Source organism: Gigantopelta aegis, chromosome 15, assembly GCF_016097555.1.
Source record: "Gigantopelta aegis isolate Gae_Host chromosome 15, Gae_host_genome, whole genome shotgun sequence".
Lineage (NCBI taxonomy): Eukaryota > Metazoa > Mollusca > Gastropoda > Neomphalida > Peltospiridae > Gigantopelta > Gigantopelta aegis.
The window spans coordinates 996,961-1,018,338 of record NC_054713.1 but is presented as its reverse complement, the minus strand read 5'-3'; the positions used below and the strand labels follow the sequence as shown (position 1 = coordinate 1,018,338).

The 21,378-nt window shown below is 35.8% G+C and overlaps 1 protein-coding gene across 1 annotated transcript in view; it reads right to left on the bottom strand.

The window, feature by feature from the left end:
• Positions 1-4,473: 4,473 nt before the first annotated feature.
• Positions 4,474-21,378, bottom strand: part of LOC121389998 — a 52,297-nt gene continuing 35,392 nt past the window's right edge. Inside the window, exons 3-4 of the mRNA XM_041521691.1 lie at positions 16,784-16,950; positions 4,474-4,805 (exon numbers count right to left, since the gene is read on the bottom strand). Of these exons, the coding sequence (XP_041377625.1) occupies positions 4,719-4,805; positions 16,784-16,950 (254 nt within the window). The 3' untranslated portion in view covers positions 4,474-4,718. The remainder of the gene's footprint in view (positions 4,806-16,783; positions 16,951-21,378) is intronic.

The window sequence follows — 21,378 nt, the reverse complement described above, 5'->3', positions numbered from 1 at the left end:
CTGTGAATTGATCTTTGAGGCTAAAAAAACAGACGGAGACTATCATGGTGAGATGAATCATGACAATTTCATCAAATGGTTTGAAGAACAACTTATGCCTTCTCTACCAGAACCTTCTGTTATTGTCGTGGATAACGCAAGCTACCACAACAAATTAACTGAGATTACACGAAGTCCTGCACTAAACGCTAAAAAGGAAGAAATTCAGTCGTGGCTACGAAACAAAAATATACCTTTTGAGAGTAACATGACAAAGCCAGTTCTTTATGAAATTGTGAAAAGTAACAAATGTGCAAAGCAATTTGTTACTGATGATATTGCTGAACGCCATGGGCACGTGTGTCTAAGACTGCCGCCAAGACATTCTGAACTCAATCCGATAGAACTGATCGGGAGTCAAGTCAAAGGACACATAGCTCGTCATAATGATGGTAAAATGACCACGGTGCGGAGAGAACTTGCACATGCATTGAACTCTGTCACACCTACACACTTCTCTGACGCAGTTAAACATGTAATAAAGATCGAAGAAGATTTTAGAAAACAAAATAGTTTTATAAGAAATAAAATACCCCCTGTGATAGTCCCCCTTAACGAAGATAGTGATGAAGAAATGAGTTCGTCGACTGATTAAGTTATTTCTCCATACCCATCAGGAGTATTACTTTAATGTATGAATGAACTCTTTAACACCAAAAACAATTTATTTCCATATCATTCACTATCAAACAATCTAACAACCTATAAACTAATCGACTAGAAATGCATATAGACTACACATACATACGAGAGAAATGTTTATTTAACGACACACTCAACGCATTTGATATACGTTTATGTGGCGTCAGACAAAACGGTTAAGGAGCATTATGACCGTGAGAAAGAAACTCGCTACCGCCACATGGGCCACTGTTTCCGATAAGCAATTTTGATAAGCAATAAGGGACGTTTTATATGCACCATCCCATAGACAGGATAGCACATACCACAGCCTTTATACATCAGTTGTGGTGCACAGGCTGGAACTAGACACAACCCAATGGGTCCACCATGTGGGATCGATCAGTCGACCTACCATGAGCGAACGCTTTACCTCTGAGCTACGTCCCGCTCCATATACAAAAGAAGCCTTAAGTGGAGTTGGGGCTGTGCAGAGGGTCACACCTCCACCAATCGCATGCATACCATATTCTTCTCTCTCTCTCTCTCTCTCTCTCTCTCTCTCTCTCTCTCTCTCTCTCTCTCTCTCTCTCTCTCTCTCTCCCTATAACCATATAACCATAGATTAAAATATGTTGAGTGCGTCGTTACATAAATGACGTCTGTCTCCGTCTCTGTCTCTGTCTCTGTCTCTGTCTCTCTCTCTCTCTCTCTCTCTCTTCAGCGCGCGCGCTTGTGTATTCCACAATATAATTATAATATTTGATACATATTTTTTTTTCAAACTGAGGTTTTGTCACTTGAACCTGAATCCGCGCCTGCTTCATGTTTACAGATATTTTCTTAAATATAGGTCATACTACGATTTGTGCGGATAGGACGATAGAACCGAACATTAGTTTGAAACGCACTATAGAATGATGCTTTTGATATGCAAACGACCGTAGTTATTTATAGGAGAAATAATGTGCATTCAAACGACAGAGATTTTTAAAAAGTGGAATTAAGTCAACTTCGTGCATTTTATATGATGATTTGTATATAACACCTGTCGGGGTTTGGGTTTGTTTTCATGTAAATGCAAAGAACACAAATATCGAATAGGAAATAAACGTAACATTTGCAAAAAACTTTGGGTCTAAATAATTGAACAGGATAATAGTAACTGTGAGGCGGTTACTAGTCCAGCCTGTAATAACTTAAAAGAAAAGAAACAAATGATTTATGTTTCTATTTATTACTGCATGGAAAGTAAATACTATTAAAATTCCATGTTTAATGTTACATTTCAGAAACATCGAACATTTTGCGGTGTTTAAGACAAATTCCACGGCCTGAAATTATGAATTCTGCACATGTTCTGCACGAAAAGTGATTTTTCGCGGACGAACAACTATTCTGCATGATGATGCAAATTCTGCAAATTTTACCGCGTCCGCGGAATCGCGGAATTCAGGAGGGACCGTTTCATGCTTATTTCCTCTTCTTTTCTTCTTTTTTTAACATATTCATTTTTGTTTGTTCTTTTGTTAGTTTGCTTGCTTCTTTGTTTTGTTTTTTTTCTTTGGATTTTTTATTATTTTTTATTATTATTTATTTATTATATTTTATTTATTACGTTTTTGCGGGGTGTGCGTGTGTGTGTTCTTGAAGTAGTTTTTTCTTCGAATTTTGTTTTCTTTTCGGGTTTTTTTTGGTTTTTTCGAAGGGGTGGGGGTAGGGTTTGCTTGCTGTTCATTGTGGGGATAGAAAGCACTGCTTCCCCCCCCCCCCCCCCCCCCCCCCCCGTATTTTTAGCTGATGTAATAATAGATATAAATGATGTGTACGAGTTAATAAAACTAGCATGTTCGGTAAACCAGGTAGTCGTGCGCAATTTGACTGGTATTCATCTTCTTCTATCATATCACTTTCATTTTACGTCAGGTGCATACACCAGTTTAGCGAACATCAAGCGTCCGCCCTCCTTAACACGCGCCATGTTGGGTATGAGTTTAATGCAGTGTACGTCAGGGATCGAAATACTGCTGACCCACCGGTTTTTGTCTGTTAACATCACCATGGACCGATCACTCATGGTTGGTTTCGCTCGTTTCGTTCCGGGCCGGCACAATTTGTAGCTTGTTGGACCGAATATCCGACAGGAATGTCGGTCAATCTCGACCCCTGTGTGTGTAAAATATACCTGTGTATACCTGTATCGGGTTTCCTCCAGCAGACCTGCTATTAACTGGTCTTCGCTCATTATGTATAATTGGGGTTTCAGTTTCATTCACCAGGAAAAGTAATACGTGGTACACACGTACGGCAAAATTACTTTGTGCATACATAACAAATAATAGTAACAGGCGCGGCTCCACGATTTTGTAAACGGGGGCGGGGGGGCCACATAATTTTGGGGGCTATTTCTCATTCTATCTAGTGCACCAAATGGTATGTCAAAGGCCGTGGTATGGGTTATCCTGTCTAGGGAATTGTGCATATAAAAGATCCCTTGCTACCAAAATGTTTGACATCCAATAGCCGATGATTGATGTCATTGTGCTCTAGTGATGTCGTTAAACAAAAACTTTAACTTTGTTTGCATACATCCTGTAGATTAATTCGTTCGTTCTTCCGTCTGTCCGTTAGCACTTCCAATCAACCTAGCGCTCATCGACTTTGAACATCAGAATTTGGACTCTTAATATACAAGCAGTTAATAAAAAAAAAAGCTCCAAATACCCTTGTTATTGTTGGGGGAAAAAATTCAATAATATGTGTGTACTTTGTTTAAAAGTTTGACGGTTAGTATAATTGTTGTTTAATTAAAAAAAAGGTAATAAAATAGTTACGCAATTTTAAATTTTTTTTGACAGAGCGTATTTTCCCTAATCAACAAAATGAAGTGTAAAATACAAAGTTTCATTTTCTCAGTTTGAGGCTTTATTTTAGCCACATATAAAGCACTCGGATAGTCCAGACTTTAAATATTTAAAATTATCATTACGTCACAGTGCAATGACATTTGTTAAAATGGACTAAACCATTATTCTCTTTCATTCCAAGTTTTGTCCCAAATATTATCTTTATTGCATTCACTGTAGGAAATGTATGGAACAATATCAATTTGCAAGTTCCGTATCTTGGTTTATAATTTTTCTAAATTATTGTTCAGTGACATTTCTATATATAAAAACCCAACAAAACAAAACCGTTTTTAAAAAATAGGAATTAAAAACCCAAAGCATTAATGCGTGCCCTGGACTCGTTGGTTTACATTCAGTGGTGCACAAAAATATAAATCTCGACCTTGTTATGAAACGTCTACAAATTGACCCTAACCTTTAATTTGATGAATTGATTGTGGAAATAATGAATACAGGATCACAATAAAGCTTTCTTTATCATTGTCACGTGAGGGTATGCAGTAGTAATGAGCAGTCTAAGATACAAGTCTTCTTGAAATGTTTTCAATAAGGATTTTTTATTGAAATTTTTCTTCGCAAGTAATTCAGCTTCTATATTGCTGTCTTTCTATGAGAAAACAAGAACGAAAAAAAATATATAATAATAATAATTTTGATTGGTGTTATACGCGATTGAACATGTTTATGCGTGTCTGTATGCCGATAGCAATATGTATGGTTGGTAGGCAGTGCAGTAGGTTGGGGATCGATGGGTGGGCTTTAAGTGGGTACGTTGGTTGATAGAAGCTAGGCACTAGAAAATCAAAGGGTTTGTTTTTAACTAGCCAGTTAAGACTAAGTAGGTGAGAAGGTTCGTTGAATGCCTTCTACAAAGAATGGTTATAACCAACAGAAAAGGCAAATGTGGATTTTAATTAAAATTTATTTAGTTTTGCTAGAAAATAACAAAGAGAACACTTCAATCCTAGCTGATCAAAGACAACGAATGGTTTATTTCATAGGGGCAACCCAATGTTCAACGGACTCTATCAAAATCCATGTCATTTTTCCCCGCACATGACGAAATCATCAACACTACTAATTGTATAGAAAACAAAAAATAATATTCAGAGGAAAAGTGAGTAGTAATTTCAAATATAAATAGTCGCATCATCGCGATAACAGATGTTTTGAAATCAGCGTTCCTCCAAGAATCATCATAACCAAAGGTGTTCCCATTCCACTGAGAGCCGAGCCCTGGAAATAAATAAATAAATAAATATATAAGTAAATAAGTTTATTACATACCTATTCAATCTTACTATAGTGATAAAGACTTTTGAAACCGTGCAATAAATTTATTTTGTATCGCACATATGTACAATACAGACCGGAACTTGTAAATTGGGAATTCCCCTTTTCTTTTTATTACTGTTAGCGCCATTTATTTACTGACGTCAAATATGATTTATAAATGACGTCACGTCGTATTTGAAACATTACACAAGGCTGCCCCAGAGTATGATTCTTAACGTTAAGTACATCCATGAAAGGAGTTTTGATCATAGATTTAACAAAGTATTGTTATGACGTTAAATTAAAAACCGTTTTTGTAAAACGTAAAAGAAGGTATGTAATAAATACAGAACTTCACATACGTGGTTTTCGCTTCCTATTTATTGCACTCGTTTATTTTGCGTAGCGGTCTTGTGGTATATATTGTTGCGCAAAATACACTCGTGCAATACATAGGAAGCGAAAACCACGTATGTGAAGTTCTGTATATATATATATATATATATATATATATATATATATACGTAAATAAATAAATAAATAAATAAAACTAAAAATACCTAAAGTCCATTCACGCTAAAACCACACTGATTAATAACTACGATAAATTACTCTACCTTTAATTATTGTTAGATTCCCCCACATTTTGTACAGACAGAAATCTTGAAAAAAAAAAAAACATTACATTGACACAGATTGCACATATTAGATGACCATGTCACCTATGTCGACTTCGCTGAGATCGCCGAGGGCAAAATGTATGTAATGTTGTGCAGGCTACCATTTTGCCTTTTTATGGAATACTTTTTAAAATGGGAAGAAAGGATGTGACGTAACCATAATCCTAAACTTAACCCATTTTCTTTCTGGGGCATGTCCACCATACCCTCTGCTGACTGGTTCAATTCAATTCTATAGCACCATACCCAAATATTTATCTTTGACAGTAGTTTCCAACTCACAAACGTCAGAAACAAGCTACATTATTTATTCAACCAATCTGAATGCACTAATCGTGTAAAGAAAAATACCGGTTGGCTACATAAACTGCTATTACTATATTGATAATTTTAACCAAGAAAGAAGTACTGTAAATTACCCAGCTCGTCTTATAGGTGCGACTAAAGGTAAATATTTAGACCATTTTAGGGGAAATCTGGTTGCCCCAGCCAAAAGAGATGGATCTAGTAACAGGACGAGAACGTAGATTACATAAACAGACTATACAGCTACAACCATACTTATTACATTGAATACATCCAGAACATCGCAAACAATTTACTAAACTACTTCTCCGCAAACACTAACTGAACGTTGAAACTGGACAATACACAAAACCGTTTACCCCAGTAGAAGAACGATTATGTAATCAGTGCAATCTGATTAAGATGAATATCATATCATACATAATGTGTTAAATATAATACTCCACGCTTTAAACTATATGAATATTTAACTTTACATAATAACACATTTAGAATGATGTCCATGAATGAAACATTTATATTTATTATACAAAACCAGGATCCTGCTTGTGCAGGTGCATTGTGTGTAAACTTGTTTACGATTGTACATGTATTAACCAATAATTAGTTTGGTATCCTGTTTGTCTGTGCCATGCATGTACAAATATTACATGTTTTGCATCCAGTTCCAAATGTGGAATGTTTATATGTAATAAAGTTTACCTTATCTTATCTTAAGTTGTGTTTATTTGTATCCACTGGTCAGGTCACGTCATAGGGTTTCAAATTGGATTTCTTAAGTTCTTTTGCAGAAAAAAAGTATTAAAAATTATTTTCATGTGAAAAAAATATTTAAAAAGTAGTATTTCCAAGAAAAAAAGTACAATGTGGCAGCAGTGGGAGATGCAAAGTGGTGTCATTGAAAGTCTAAATTATAGTCCCATCATTCTATAAACATTAATTTCAGTTTAGTTTACCATGATAAGAAAAGTGTTTTGGAAATTTTTGTGTGCAATTTACAAATCATTCGGCTCAGAAATAAATATCTTCTACTAAATTCCATAATATGAAGAAAAAATGGCGTTCCATGTCGTACGGACTGTAGCTGTATTATCACAATGCTTTGGCACATTAAAATTAAAACTGCTCTAACCTTGACGGGTGTCAAAATTCTATACTGAGTCAAATTAAAAAATTCACAATTTAAAATGTGAATAAGTCGATAAGTGCTGAAAGCAGGAATTTCTCAGGAATAAATATTGTATTGTCAATGTCTACACTCCATTTGAAGCCCATCACAGCCCACGTGACCCCATCCATAGCACGTGCACATCACCATGAGGAAAAAGTGGTTTTGCACCTGCCACTGGTCACGTGATTATAATAGCACATGTGTTTTCATTTTTACTTGATCACAGTAGTCTGACACAACGAAAAAACACATTAAAACGATATTTGTTACGACCTGTTTCGATGCCACGCCTCACACATGTGCAGCGTGAACGTCGGCATGTTGCACGCGAGAACGTCAGTAGCTGACGTTGCAAGGGCGTTGGATTGCAATCGGCGGGCAATTTATGATCTGCGGACACGAATAGACCACGTGTGACGTCACAGGCAGATGACCGTAATATTGTTTTACGTGACCTCCGCAACCGTTTCATGACAGGTCTCACTATACAGATATCATCTGCCATTGAAACCCATGTTGAATTGCCCAACTTCAAATGAAGATTGCCAGTAGAACGGGTTCTCGTTGGCACTAACAACATAAACCATTGCGAACATACATTATATAAGCATTTATTTTCACTTCAAAATTAAGAACATTTCCATCTCAGTTTTTTTGCTATATGGCCGTAATATCTGGTTGTAATACCGGTTCATTAACCGATTCAACCCGATTGTCTCTTACGCTATATAGCCATGTCCCAAAAGGTCAATGCACAATATTACAAAATAGCATGGGCAAAATACAGCCAGAAGGCTTACCATTAAACATACATATTGTTTTAATTCTTCACCATTTCCTACAAGTGAATATGTGAACCGTAACTTGTGTCACAATTAGGAACTATAGTGGACCGTGATGAATGAACTCTCACCCGGAAGTGATCTGTGTAGTGAGATCATAGTTACAGCAACCAGTAATGAACTTTTCAGAAATCGGCTGTGAACCGCTGGCCTCCACGCACGGTTGCTATGTTGGACCCATCTTGACCCAATTTCATCGAGGTCAACGTTAACTGGGCACAACGTCATGGTCAGTGTTGTGTCAGTGAAATTGACAGATTCAGAGGCGGACGTGTAATGGTTTGGGGTGTTTTCTGTGGAAATGGCCGTTCTCGACTTCTTGTCATCCGTGGCAACCTCAACGCTGCTGCATACCGCGACCAGGTCCTGACCCAGGAACCTGTGCCCTTCATGGCAGCTCATGGTCCAGGCCTGATCTTTCAGCATGACAACACCAGACCCCACACGGCCATATTGATAAGGGACTACCCGAGGAACGCGGGCATCAATGTCACGGATTACCGATTGGCCTTCAAGGTCGCTCGACCTAATTCCATCGAGCACGTCTGGGATGTGCAGGGAAGACGCCTGCGCTCTCTCAGGAACCATCCACAGACTTTGCAGGAACTCGGTACATCATTAGTGCAGTCTTTACACACATCAGGCAGTCAATGAGGAGGTGTCGCATTGCAGTTGTGGGTACACATGGAGGGCGTACGCGCTACTGAACCTGTGATTTCATCAGACGACCCTGCTTGTGAATTACCATTTTGACTGTGTTTTTGACGAATGCTGTGGGCGCATCAAACAGATTTTTGACTCAACATTTATTCCTATTCTTTCTTTGGACGTCATACAATAACAAAATATCTATTTAACACGTTCTTCTGTCATATTTGCTAATTAGCCAAAATGAAACGGTTGTGAAGTTTTTAATTTGACTCCGTATATTACGAGCAGACAACGCTGTTTACAAGTCGGCATTTTTTTATTTTTTTTTATTTCCCCATAATTTTAGACAAAATTAAGTTTAAGTGTTAAAAGATAAAAAGTACCTTTTTTCAAATGTATCATTACCAAAATATACCGTTGGATATTTTATATTAATAATTTGTTGTGAACGAAGCGAAAAGCAGTGTATGAACGGAACTGTATAGTTTGCGGAAGTGATTATTTATAGCGACAATCAGTCAGTTGCTTGAACAAGATGTTTCGCCAATTAACTATTATTATTTTATAATAATTGTTGTTTAAAATTATATTTATTTTATGGGATAAAGCGAGATAAATGGTTTGTTATTGTAATATGTCATTTAGGGCTTAAAAATAATATTTTCACACGTGTCTATAAGCCAGTTTTGTATGCAGATCAGCACGAAAAATGGCAAAACTTTAAATTCTTTTAATAATCAATATTTCACTAAATCTGTGCTAAAATATCCTTTACATTTATATTTATTAATATTTATTATCCCAGCCGTCACTCATAACAGGGGAAATATTTTCCATATTTTTTCAGTGAGAAATATTCTGCATTGGTTTAGCGAACAATACTATTGGACAATTTGATGCTTACAAACCAATGACATTGTCGGTACTACATATGACGTCATCACGATTTGGCAAGCACACAAAATGACGTCATGGAGTTTTTGGTGTTAAATTTTTATAAGAATTGTTTGTCATTTTTTAGGAATTTATCGATGTATAAAAGTCACAAATGGTATAAAATCGCGTAGCGTAGCGAAGCGATTTTATACTACATTTGTGACTTTTATACATCGATAAATTCCTAAAAAATGACAAACAATTCTTATAATTACAAACAGTACAAGAAGTGTACCTTAAAACACTCAAAAATAATTTCTTTCGTTCTTACCGTCAACCATGTTCTGTAAATAAGCGTAGGAATACATGTATACATACTATTGGAAATTGTCCGCTAAAAATAAAAATAAGTATTGAATCAACAAAAACAGTGTATATATCTTTATTATAACTTCTTTTTAAAAAATGAAACAATTTCATGTGCAGATTTGTCTTGTGTTTTTCAATCGCAAAGTGACCTTGATATTAACTTTTGTTTACGTGTAGTGACTGTTGGTGTTGTGCGGTTATTTCGATCTTGGTCTTCCGTGATGACGTATTTTTATGAGGTTTATGGAAGGATAACGCTTGGTTTTTTAGTGACGTCAGCCAATCAGAATACAGTAAATCGTATAAATTCGGAAAGTTTGTAATTATAACAAAATAAACAGTGCGTGAAGTGGTTTATAGAGAATACTAAACGAGTCCCCGTGAGAGACCATTTATATTACAACGAGTGTGTTTTTGATCGTACATCACGAGCGGAAGCGAGTGATGTACGATCGACAACACACGAGTTGTAATATAAACGGTCTCTCACGGGGACGAGTATAGTATTCTATTTATTACAATGCGCTACATTATTAATTTGAGTCGCCAAATATATGTTTTGTCTCTCACTAAAAGGGACACTGAACGTAAACAAAACAGCGGAGTGATTCAGAGCGCATAACCCTTCTTTGACTATGCACTCTTTTTATACTATTAAAGTATTTATGCTTTCGCAATGTCATAGAGTCCCTCCATCCCAAAAATAAAAATAATTAAAACAAATAACACACACTAGTAGTAAACAGCTGTAAATTGTAAAGCATGTGTATAATAAAAAGCAAATAAATACACAGGAATTGAAATAATTAGTTTTGAATTTGAATGACGTCAGTATTCCAATGACGTCACTTTGCATCTCCTTACAATAACTATAAATTGGGTACATGACGTTTCCGTTTTAAGAATGCTGGAAACATTTCAGTGCAAAATTGCTATTGATTTTTTTTTTTTTTGTGAACAACACACCTGAATGTGTTTGAAGAAAATCTTGTCATTAAAACATTGTACCTTTTACTAAATATGGCTTTCAAGTGACATTACGGTAAGATATGCTACATTTATTATGTACAAAGCCAAAACAAGGGTGCGAAAAGTGATCGGAGGTCATGACCTCTCAAAAAGCATATCTCACATTGTGGGATATGAAAAATCTCTCACGGGTATCTCCGTCACCGCGGTGTAATAAACATCGTTTCTGTACAGGTTGGCCTTCGTGCATGTGCGTCAAAAATAAAGGCTTTTATCCTATAACTTACCCATGATATCTATGTCATAAATCCATGTGATAATTTACTTTATTACATACCTATTCAATCTTACTATAGTTATAAAGGCCTTTTGAAGCCGTGTAATAAATTTATTCTGTATTGCACATATGTGCAATCTGGACCGGAACTTTTAAACGGGGAATCCCCTTTTGTTTTTATAGCGGTTAGTGCCTTTTATTTACTTACGTCATATATATATATATGATTTACAAATGACGTCATAACTTATTTGAAACATTACACAAGGCTGCCGCAGAGTATGATTCTTAACGTTAAATGAATTCATGAAAGGAGTTTTGATCATAGATTTAACAAAGTGTTGTTATGACGTTAAATTAAAAACTTTTTTTTAAAGTGCTATGCCAGACCATACACTAAAATTTCAAATTCCATAATTAAATGCTTTCTTAATTCATTGCAATAATATTTTACACCGATATGTAAATCAATAATTACGAAAATGCCCCATAAAAGTATTAAAACATCACTCCCGTAGAACACTGCCGGAAACGACCGAGTAAAATTCTCGGTAAAAACATTTGCCTGTAAATAGCCGTGACGTCACGAAGGGAACGCGCTTCACTGAAACCTACCACGAGATGACTGCCAGCGCAAGCGAAAGTGGGACCGACAGCGACTGCCAAGCTCATTGATCATGCGATTCTTCTTTCGATGATGAATAGTGTAGTAATGACGACTGGACTAATATTTGTGCAACATAACAAATAATGCCGTATCAGTGTGAACCTGGAACATCTTCCGACGAACCACCGGCCTGACAGATGATGATGAAAATGGTCGTGGAGACAGCTTACCACTAATTTACAACTTTTATTCTTGTTTTGTTCTTTAGATTTTCGTGCGAATTATTTTGCTATACTGTATATTCTAATACTTGTGATGTAGTAGAAAAGACGATAAATAACTCTTGAATTCTACGAGTCAAGTGGACCCGATATCGGTAATTTTAAGAAATAAACAAAAACGACTTTTAGTCCGTCCCATCCCTCTATGAAGATGGGGTTTTTTGTGAATAATTTATGTTTAGTTTGACGTAAAAAAAAAAAGTAAAAGTGTTTTGGAAATAACAAAACAATACTATTTTTTGTGTGTAGTTGTGAAAACAGTCTGCTCAGAAATAAATAACTTATTTTAATTTAAAAAAATAAACAAAAACGACTTTTAGTCCGTCCCATCCATCTATGAAGATGTTTTTTTGTGTGAATAATTTCAGTTTAGTTTGACGTAAAAAAAAAGTAAGTGTTTTGGAAATAACAAAACAATACTATTTTTTGTGTGCAGTTGTGAAAACAGTCTGCTCAGAAATAAATAACTTATAGCACATTCCACAGTATGAAAAAAGGTTTTCTCTGTGGTAAGGTATAGTAAAATTAATTTAATGTATTTTCTTTTCTTTTTTACAAAAAAACCCCTACATTTTTGTAGGATGGGACGGACTAGGCTATAGATACTTACTTGTCTGTACTTTATTGTTTTAATGTTCTCGAACTGTAAAGAAAAATCTCACAAACGAACGATTGCAAACGACAACAAATCGGATCTCGATGATTGCACGAACCGTGCATGAGAAAACAAACTGACCGGAGTTGAAAGCATAACGCAATTTGGGACATTGAGGATATGCACCCCAAGGTCGTTTCGACGTGGATGGCGTCGGCTTGTTGTCATTTGTTTTGTGTCGCAGAAACATTGTTGGTACGGCATCTTTTTTTAAAAGCCATAACACATGGTATTTCCATATCTCGCTTAAGCCGACAAGCCAGTTCGGATGAATCGAAACTAAAGTGTCTGCTGTTGCAACGGTCTCCGGCATTTTCTTCCTGTCCAGTATTTCCACGTTGTTTTAATCAAATTCACACACAGCTTTCTCACAGCAACATTACTAGGAAATGCGTGAAGACTAAATTTATCGGCTTTTGTATTGCTACAGCCGCCACCAACACGCCGTTTAACCATAATAAACACAAAAGAAGCAATGAACAATGGCGCTAACTATCGAAAGGAGTTCCCTTCATGACGTCACGGATCAAATCTTACGGAAATTCCCGAAACGAATTCAGCTGGTTCTGTTTTTCAGGGGAATATTTTTAAATGGAAAATATACCGGTATATAATTTTTAAAAATTTTTAAAAATAATTTTCTAATCATATTAAATAATATCTTGATTGATATAGCTCAATACATCATACATCTGGAACAGCACTTTAAAACATAAAAGAAGGTATGTAATAAATACAGAACTTCACATACGTTATGTCCCGAGTGAAATAATGAAGTGTTTCACTCGGGACATAAATTTGATAAAAACTGGTACCGAGTTTGTTATTCTATTTATTACCTCAGCTATTTTGTTCTCTAAATATACAGAACTTCACATACGTTGTTTTCGCTTCCTATTTATTGCATGAGTTTATTTTGCGCAAGAATATATACCACGAGACCGCGTATGTATTTATTATTTATTACCCATATGGGCTCAAATATCCATGAAAGGAGTATTAATCAGATTTAAGAGTTGTTATGACGTTAAATTAAAAACGAAAACCACGTATGTGAAGTTCTGTATTTATTACATACCTTCTTTTATGTTTTACAAAAACAGTTTTTAATTTAACGTCATAACAACACTTTGTTAAATCTGTGATCAAAACTCCTTTCATGAATTCATTTAACGTTAAGAATCATACTCTGCGGCAGCCTTGTGTAATGTTTCAAATAAGTTATGACGTCATTTAAGTAAATAAAAGGCACTAACAGCTATACAAATATATTTATTAACCCGGTTTGCAAGGTCTCTAGGTAATGTGTTGCTGTGGATGGGTCATTTGCTTGCAAGCCAACAAGATCGTGCACCTGAGCGTAACGTTTTCAAAGATTTGTTTAAAATGCGTAACGTCAAACTAAGCTGTGTTAATCACGATTACGTCATATTATCGATGGCGGCGACTTTAGTACAGTGATTTACTAAAAAAAATATTAAAATGTTATTTTAGAAGTGTTATAGAATAAATACAATTCGTTACTCGGTTTTTTTAATATGTAAAATATCAACCTCGTCTAGTTAATCGGTATTTGTCTCGGCAGAGCCTCGACAAATACCGATTAACATAGACTCGGTTGATATTTTCCATATTAAAAAATACTCGTGACGAGTCCTCTATTTATTACATACCTATTCAATCTTACTATAATGATAAAGATATTTTCAAACTGTGTAATAAATTTATCTTGTATTACACATATGTGCAATCTGGACCGGAACTTTTAAATGGGGATTTCCCTTTTTATTTTTACTGCAGTTAGCGCCTTTTCGTTACTGACGTCATATATGATTTACAAATTACGTCACAACGTATTTGAAACATTACACAAGACTGTCGCAGAGTATGATTCTTAACGTTAAGTAAATCCATGAAAGGAGTATTAATCAGATTTAAGAGAGTTGTTATGACGTTAAATTAAAAATGTTTTTATAGTAACATAAAAGAAGGTATTTAGAGAATAACTAACGAGCTACGAGGAATTATGAATTATCTGTCCCGAGTGAATGAATGTTGTAAACCCGAGCCTTTGGCGAGGGTTTTACAACATTCATTCATGAGGGACAGATAATTCGTAACTCCTCGTAGCGAGTTGGTTATTCTCTTTATTACCCATTGTCAATTTTAACTGATTTTTAATGTAAAAATTCCTCTGCAGTCTACAACAAAGCCATCAGCCATTACGTCATATAATCTTACGCACATTACATGACGTAATGTAAGTGACGTCATAGCATAACGGCGTTCTTTTTACAGCCAAATGTTCACAGTACAAAATAATACGACTGTATTTGCATTTGAAAATAATTATTTTTATATATTACTAAAGCCGCTGCTTATGGAAATATACCATTTCATGTTTACGAAACAAGTGAGTCCATTTGTTTTTGTAAATCTTTGTATATCGTATAACGTATGTGTAATCTGACTCATGAATGGAAACATTATATGAATGAAAGTGAAGTTCCGGCCATGACAAGCAACCAACCAAACATCGTGATTTTTAAGCCAGCCAATCAGTGGCTGTAGAAGCAATCTGCACACTGTGCAGAGATCGAAAAAATATTACCCCGTATATTTGAGCCCATATGGCCTCGGACCACAATTAATTTCGCTATATGTTTCTATATAGCCTTAGTGGCTATAACATTTTTATTAATATCAGCAGGCCCGTGAAGTTTTGTATGTACCTTTGCCTGCATGGGGGACACATACCCTGAAAAGGACAACCCCTGTTGTCCAGCTCTTTCTCCCAGCATATTGGTTTAAACAGACACACCCTCTAAACCAGGCCGGAGTACACCCATTTTACACAAAAAGCACTACTTTTGCATGGGCCGGAATTACCACAAACAAGTCTTCAATGTCAGCAAGTTACACATGTTTACAAACTACATGCTATCCCCTGTCACTTCAGTCAAACAGTTGCCACTTCATAGCTGTCTGCCATGAAATAATCACAGTCAAACAGCAGACTACTTGCGCGGTGAAACTTCCGGATTTTGGACAACCAAATGGGAAGATAACTGTAATCTGAGGCCATATGGGTAATAAATAATAAATACATACGCGGTCTTGTGGTATATATTCTTGCGCAAAATAAACTCGTGCAATAAATAGGAAGCGAAAACAACGTATGTGAAGTTCTGTATATTTAGAGAACAAAATAGCTGAGGTAATAAATAGAATAACAAACTCGGTACCAGTTTTTATCAAATTTATGTCCCGAGTGAAACACTTTTCATTATTTCACTCGGGACATAAATTTGATAATAACTGGCAACTCGTTTATTATCATCTATATAACTTATAATTGTTTGACGTCCAAATATAAAAAGTAACTGAGAATTGGAATCTGTACATAGATTTTCTCATCCTTACCCATAGTTGTTTGCAAGATGGCTGTATGCCTAATGTCACCCATACATTGTCAATACAACAAAAATACTTCAAAACTATGTTGACAATTTGCTTTCAGAAGGAAGGAATTTTTTATTTAACAACGCACTCAACACATTTTATTTACGGTTATATGGCGTCAGACGTACGGTTAAGAACCACACAGATATTGAAGGTGGAAACTCGCTGTCGCCACTTCATGGGCCACTCTTTGATTAGCAGCAAGGGATCGTTTATATGCACCATCCCAGACAGGATGGAACGAGAAATAGTCGAATGGGTCCACCGACGGGGATCGATCCTAGACCGACCGCGCATCAAGCGAACGTTTTACCACTGGGCTACGTCCCGTCCCGCTTTCAAAAGGAGTTGAAATGGATGGGGTGTTTTGGTTGGGTTTTTTTTTAACCCAGTAGTGATGAATAAAATGTTTGAATACGTCTATTCTTTTTCATGTATATGTATAAAATTTGGTTGCGCTAATTTGGAATGGATTGTTTTTGCCAGAACAATAATTTATATTTTGTGTTTATACCTAAAAAGAGTATAAATATGGTAAAACTCACTCGCCCTAAAACGTCTAATTCGAACCGAAAGTAAGTTATGGTCGCTAACATAGTCAAAGCTTCTGGAACAATTGCACACAAAAAAAAAAAAACCTATACAGTAACTATACAGACACCCCCCCCCCCCCCCCCCCACACACACACACACACCAAATGACGCCCATGCTAGAGTTCTGTTCATACACCGGAACTAAGGGTGCGAAGACTCAAGAGTGATTCCTCGACCTCAGTGATAGACGTTCACTTACTGATGACTCTTTAGGTGGTTCGGTAGCTCCAGGCGTAGTCTTTGTTACCGACGAAGCATCAGCAGTATCACCACCAGCATCACCATCATCATCAGCAGCAACCGTAGGCGAAGGTTCAGCCGCAGCCGTTGTCGCTTCCGTCGTCATTTTTTCATCTTGAGCATTAACTGAAAGTAATCATTGCTAACTCGTATATTATTCACACACGTCAGACCTTGTGCTTTAAGGCGGGCGCCCGAGTAAAATGTCTAGCAGGTGAGCTACAAACTGCCAGCCAAGCCCAAAATAATGTTGAAAAAACAGCCTGCCTGGAGAAATACCCTAAAGTTTTAAAATATCAAGTTGAGGTGCGATGTTATTAACAGCTACATGTAACACAGGGAAAGCAATGTGTTACATTTTATTAGTCTTAGATTTAGAAGAATGAAATTGTGTAAACAGAATATCCATGTTCATTCACGTTTCTTATTTAAACAGAACGTTTAACGTAATGTTAAGGTGGGAAAAGGTTTTTATATAGGCTAAGCATGTTGACCAATCCCAATATTTAAATATTAACATAACGATACAATTCACTGTTGAAATATTGATATCGAAGTTTGACGTCACTTCGCGCTGCATAATATCTGCCACCAGCTTAAAATGACTCACTTTTCAACACAAATATTCGTTTCCCAATGAAATACAGTGATATTAAATGCATGTACATACACAGCGTTTCTTCGTCTTTCCAACATACATAATTATTTAATTTGTAATTCGGTTAAAACTACACAAATAACGATTTTCAAGAGAGCTCTGTCAATGACGTCGCGGCCATGTTTACAGCTGATAGGGTCACATGATATTTTTTTCTTAATGCGGCATCTGACGTCAATGGCTTCTTTTGGAAGTGTTTTGATGCGTTCAAGACGTGGTTCATTGTTAAGAAAGGTCGATTTTGTGACTCATAACGAAATGTGATATTTTAAATGTAGTTTGAAAAACACTGAACTTCAAATGGATTTTGAATATATTTCTATACTCCGGCACATCGAGTTCACATATTCAGTTGTTAAATTGAACCTATTTCTATGTTTTCTTTGAAATTTCAAGTCATTTCACCCTAGCGCATTTGAGCGCAAGGCGTCCTAACTGGGGTTGTCTCAGCAGTCATGGCGGCAGCCATTTTATCAATCCCATAATGCATCGCTTCAAGGTGGCACTGCCTATGTTACATGTGTTTTAATTTTTAAAAATAAATATTAAGTTGCTGAAATTGCGTTTTGTTATAAATGACCAAGTGTCAAATATCGGAGGTGAATCTAACCCTAATAATTTGTGGCTAGCGAGCTGTCATCTACAATTAGATTGTTTGGGTTGCATGAATTTCTTCTTTTTTTCTCTTCTTTTTTTTAAAGCTGCAATCTCGCCTCACATTATAATTAGAATTATGAATAACTCATTTAAACATAGAAACACACCTACAGTTTTTATAAAGAATTGCGTGTGACAGTAATACAATTTTAATAGTAAAAAAAAGAGAGAAAGTTTTAGGTCATACTCCGATCAGCACATAGTACCCTCCCCAACATGCTATATTGTTCTTTTTAAATAATGTATTTTCCGGGGAAATATGACCCGACCCCCACCCCCACCCCAACACACACACTAAACACTTTGCTAGCCACAGTTAGGACCTTCTCTACACAATTTCTTGCACAGGCGATCCTCGTTTCAATGCTTCAAATTAATTTTATATGTACATTAAATTATATTATAAACATGCTAAAGTGTAAACTATGCTGTAATAACAACAAAAATAATTTATCCTAAAACATCTACCTAGTAATATTAGTATTTGTATAAACATGTTTATGTTGGTCTGGCATGTCGATTTTTAAAGATAGGTAGGGCCCAGATGTCCAACATGTTAGAAAGAAGACATTGTGGTACACATGATTGTAAGCATAATTGGCAGGCAAATCAAAACATAAATAAACAAAAGCAAACAAAAACCCAATCCACAAAAAAAACACCCCAAAATAAAATACCCCCTCCCCACGATACACACACGCCAATAACCCCCACCCCCAAAAAAAAAAAAAAAAAAAAAAAAAAAAAAAAACAAAACAACAACAACAACAAAAACAAAACAAAAACCACAGAAAAAAACAAACAAACATAAACCAGACGAACACGCACATTTTCTATCTATATTTACAGTGGCATGCATTAATCACATTTTACCGGCCTCGGTGGCGTCGTGGCAGGCCATCGGTCTACAGGCTGGTAGGTACTGGGTTCGGATCCCAGTCGAGGCATGGGATTTTTAATCCAGATACCGACTCCAAACCCTGAGTGAGTGCTCCGCAAGGCTTAATGGGTAGGTGTAAACCACTTGCACCGACCAGTGATCCATAACTGGTTCAACAAAGGCCATAGTTTGTGCTATCCTGCCTGTGGGAAGTGCAAATAAAAGATCCCTTGCTGCCTGTCGTAAAAGAGTAGCCTATGTGGCGACAGCGGGTTTCCTCTAAAAAAAACAGTGTCAGAATGACCATATGTTTGACGTCCAATAGCCGATGATAAGATTAAAAATCAATGTGTTCTAGCGGCGTCGTTAAATAAAACAAACTTTACTTTACTTTAATCACATTTGTGCTATTATTATTATTATTATTATTTGTCGATTTAATTAATCAGTAAAAAAAAATCAGCCTTTTACCTTTTGCAAATGTATTTTTACTGGTACTCAGCTTAAATCAAGACCGCCCCCACCAAACCACCATCCCAAAAATGGAAGACACGTCGCCCCCCACCCCACCCCCTAACATTAATTTTTCACTACCTTTATGTTTTTCTGCAACATTGTTTCACTTTTTTGCATAACAGAAGATGGAAATGATTGGGGTATTGTTCCATTGTCCTGATAAGCTAAATAAATATATTAAGTTGTGAAAACAACAACGTCCGCTTTGTATTGCTTATTTTCCGATTTTACGTTTATAACGACGTTAGGGTTCATAACATTTTAACATTATAATGGTATATTTTACCATTTTCCAGTGGCTTCAAAAACACTATTACATATTCCACAATGATATTTGGCGTGTTTCACTTCCATTTTAAAGTGAAATATAAACATGGCGATTAGTAGTTGAGTTTCACCGGCAAGTTTAGAAAAGCGAGTCAAAATTTGGCAGACATATTTCACAGCACGCCAAACTTCAAAGGGCTATAACTTGCTAACCACTAAACATTTTTCCGTCCGGTTTTCATTAATTTACATCTTTTGGTACATATTTTTGTTTGAAATAAAAAACTTGACCACATATTTATGATTTATTTTTCGTTGTTCTACCTAATTAAAGGGACATTCCTGAGTTTGCTGCAAGTTTTAAGATGTTATCGACTAACAGAGACTTTTTAACGATTGTAATTAAATATATTTTTTCTGCATAAAATATTAGCGGCTGCATTTTAAACGTGTTTCTGATCGTTCTAATATTTGTATTAGGTTAAATTTCATTTTATTTCCTAAAATATATTCTTTTCGTAGGTACGAAATTATTTGAAAACAGAATCCAGTTTGGACGACCAGAAACACATTGAATATAGAGACACTAATACTCTAAACAAGAAACTATATTTATTATGTAAGTTTAATCGTAGAAGTATTTTATTAGTCGGAAACATTTTACAACGCAGCAAACTCAGGAATGTCACTTTAAGACTGCATACGTCGATTTCTCTTGTCAGATGATGTACAGGTCAACATTGTATATTACGTCAATGCGAGCGCCGTATATAACTTGGTTCAGAATACGTTTTAATTTCTCTTAAAGCTGTATTTCAAAGAAAAGGGTGTCAGAAAAAGAATTCTACATTCGTTTCAGTTAGATTTATCTTGCATTTCGTTTACAATTTTATTACATACCCCATAAATCTTACTATATAAATACAGCCCTGAATACAAAAATGAAATACACTTTTCCGTATTCAACTCAACTGCCAGAACTATACCGTATTCAACGCTATTATTTATAGCACATGGTTACCGGGAATGCCCTTCGCGATATGTAAACAAAATTCGTGCTTGGTTTGTTTAAAATGCTATTTTGTGGAAAATTTGAACTGAAAACAGACGAAAACGGTGGCAAATATTTACAGTTTAGTGAGCGCATACCAAAACTTGAGACGGGAACACTACTAACCAGCGAGCTTTTAATCCACGATAGTTAAGGTCGACGACAGTCACTTTTTGGACCCTTGTTTTGGCTTCGTTACATCGTACACAATTCTTATTCTTTTTCAATAAATAAAACATCTCCAACCGTAATTTTGTGATATGATATATTTGACAAAAGGTACCTTTTATTTATTTCATCTTTCAAAACTTCAAATTAATATTTTGTCCAGAATTATGAAAAAAAAGAAAAAGGTAATGACCTGTAAACAGCGTTGTCTGCTTGTTATAGGAATTTGACAGGGGTCAAGGTCTCACTACGCAGATGACTTCCACTATAGTTCCTAATTGTGATACATGTTATGGTTCACATATTCACTTCTAGGAAATGGTGAAGAATTAAAACAATATGTATGTTTAATGGTAA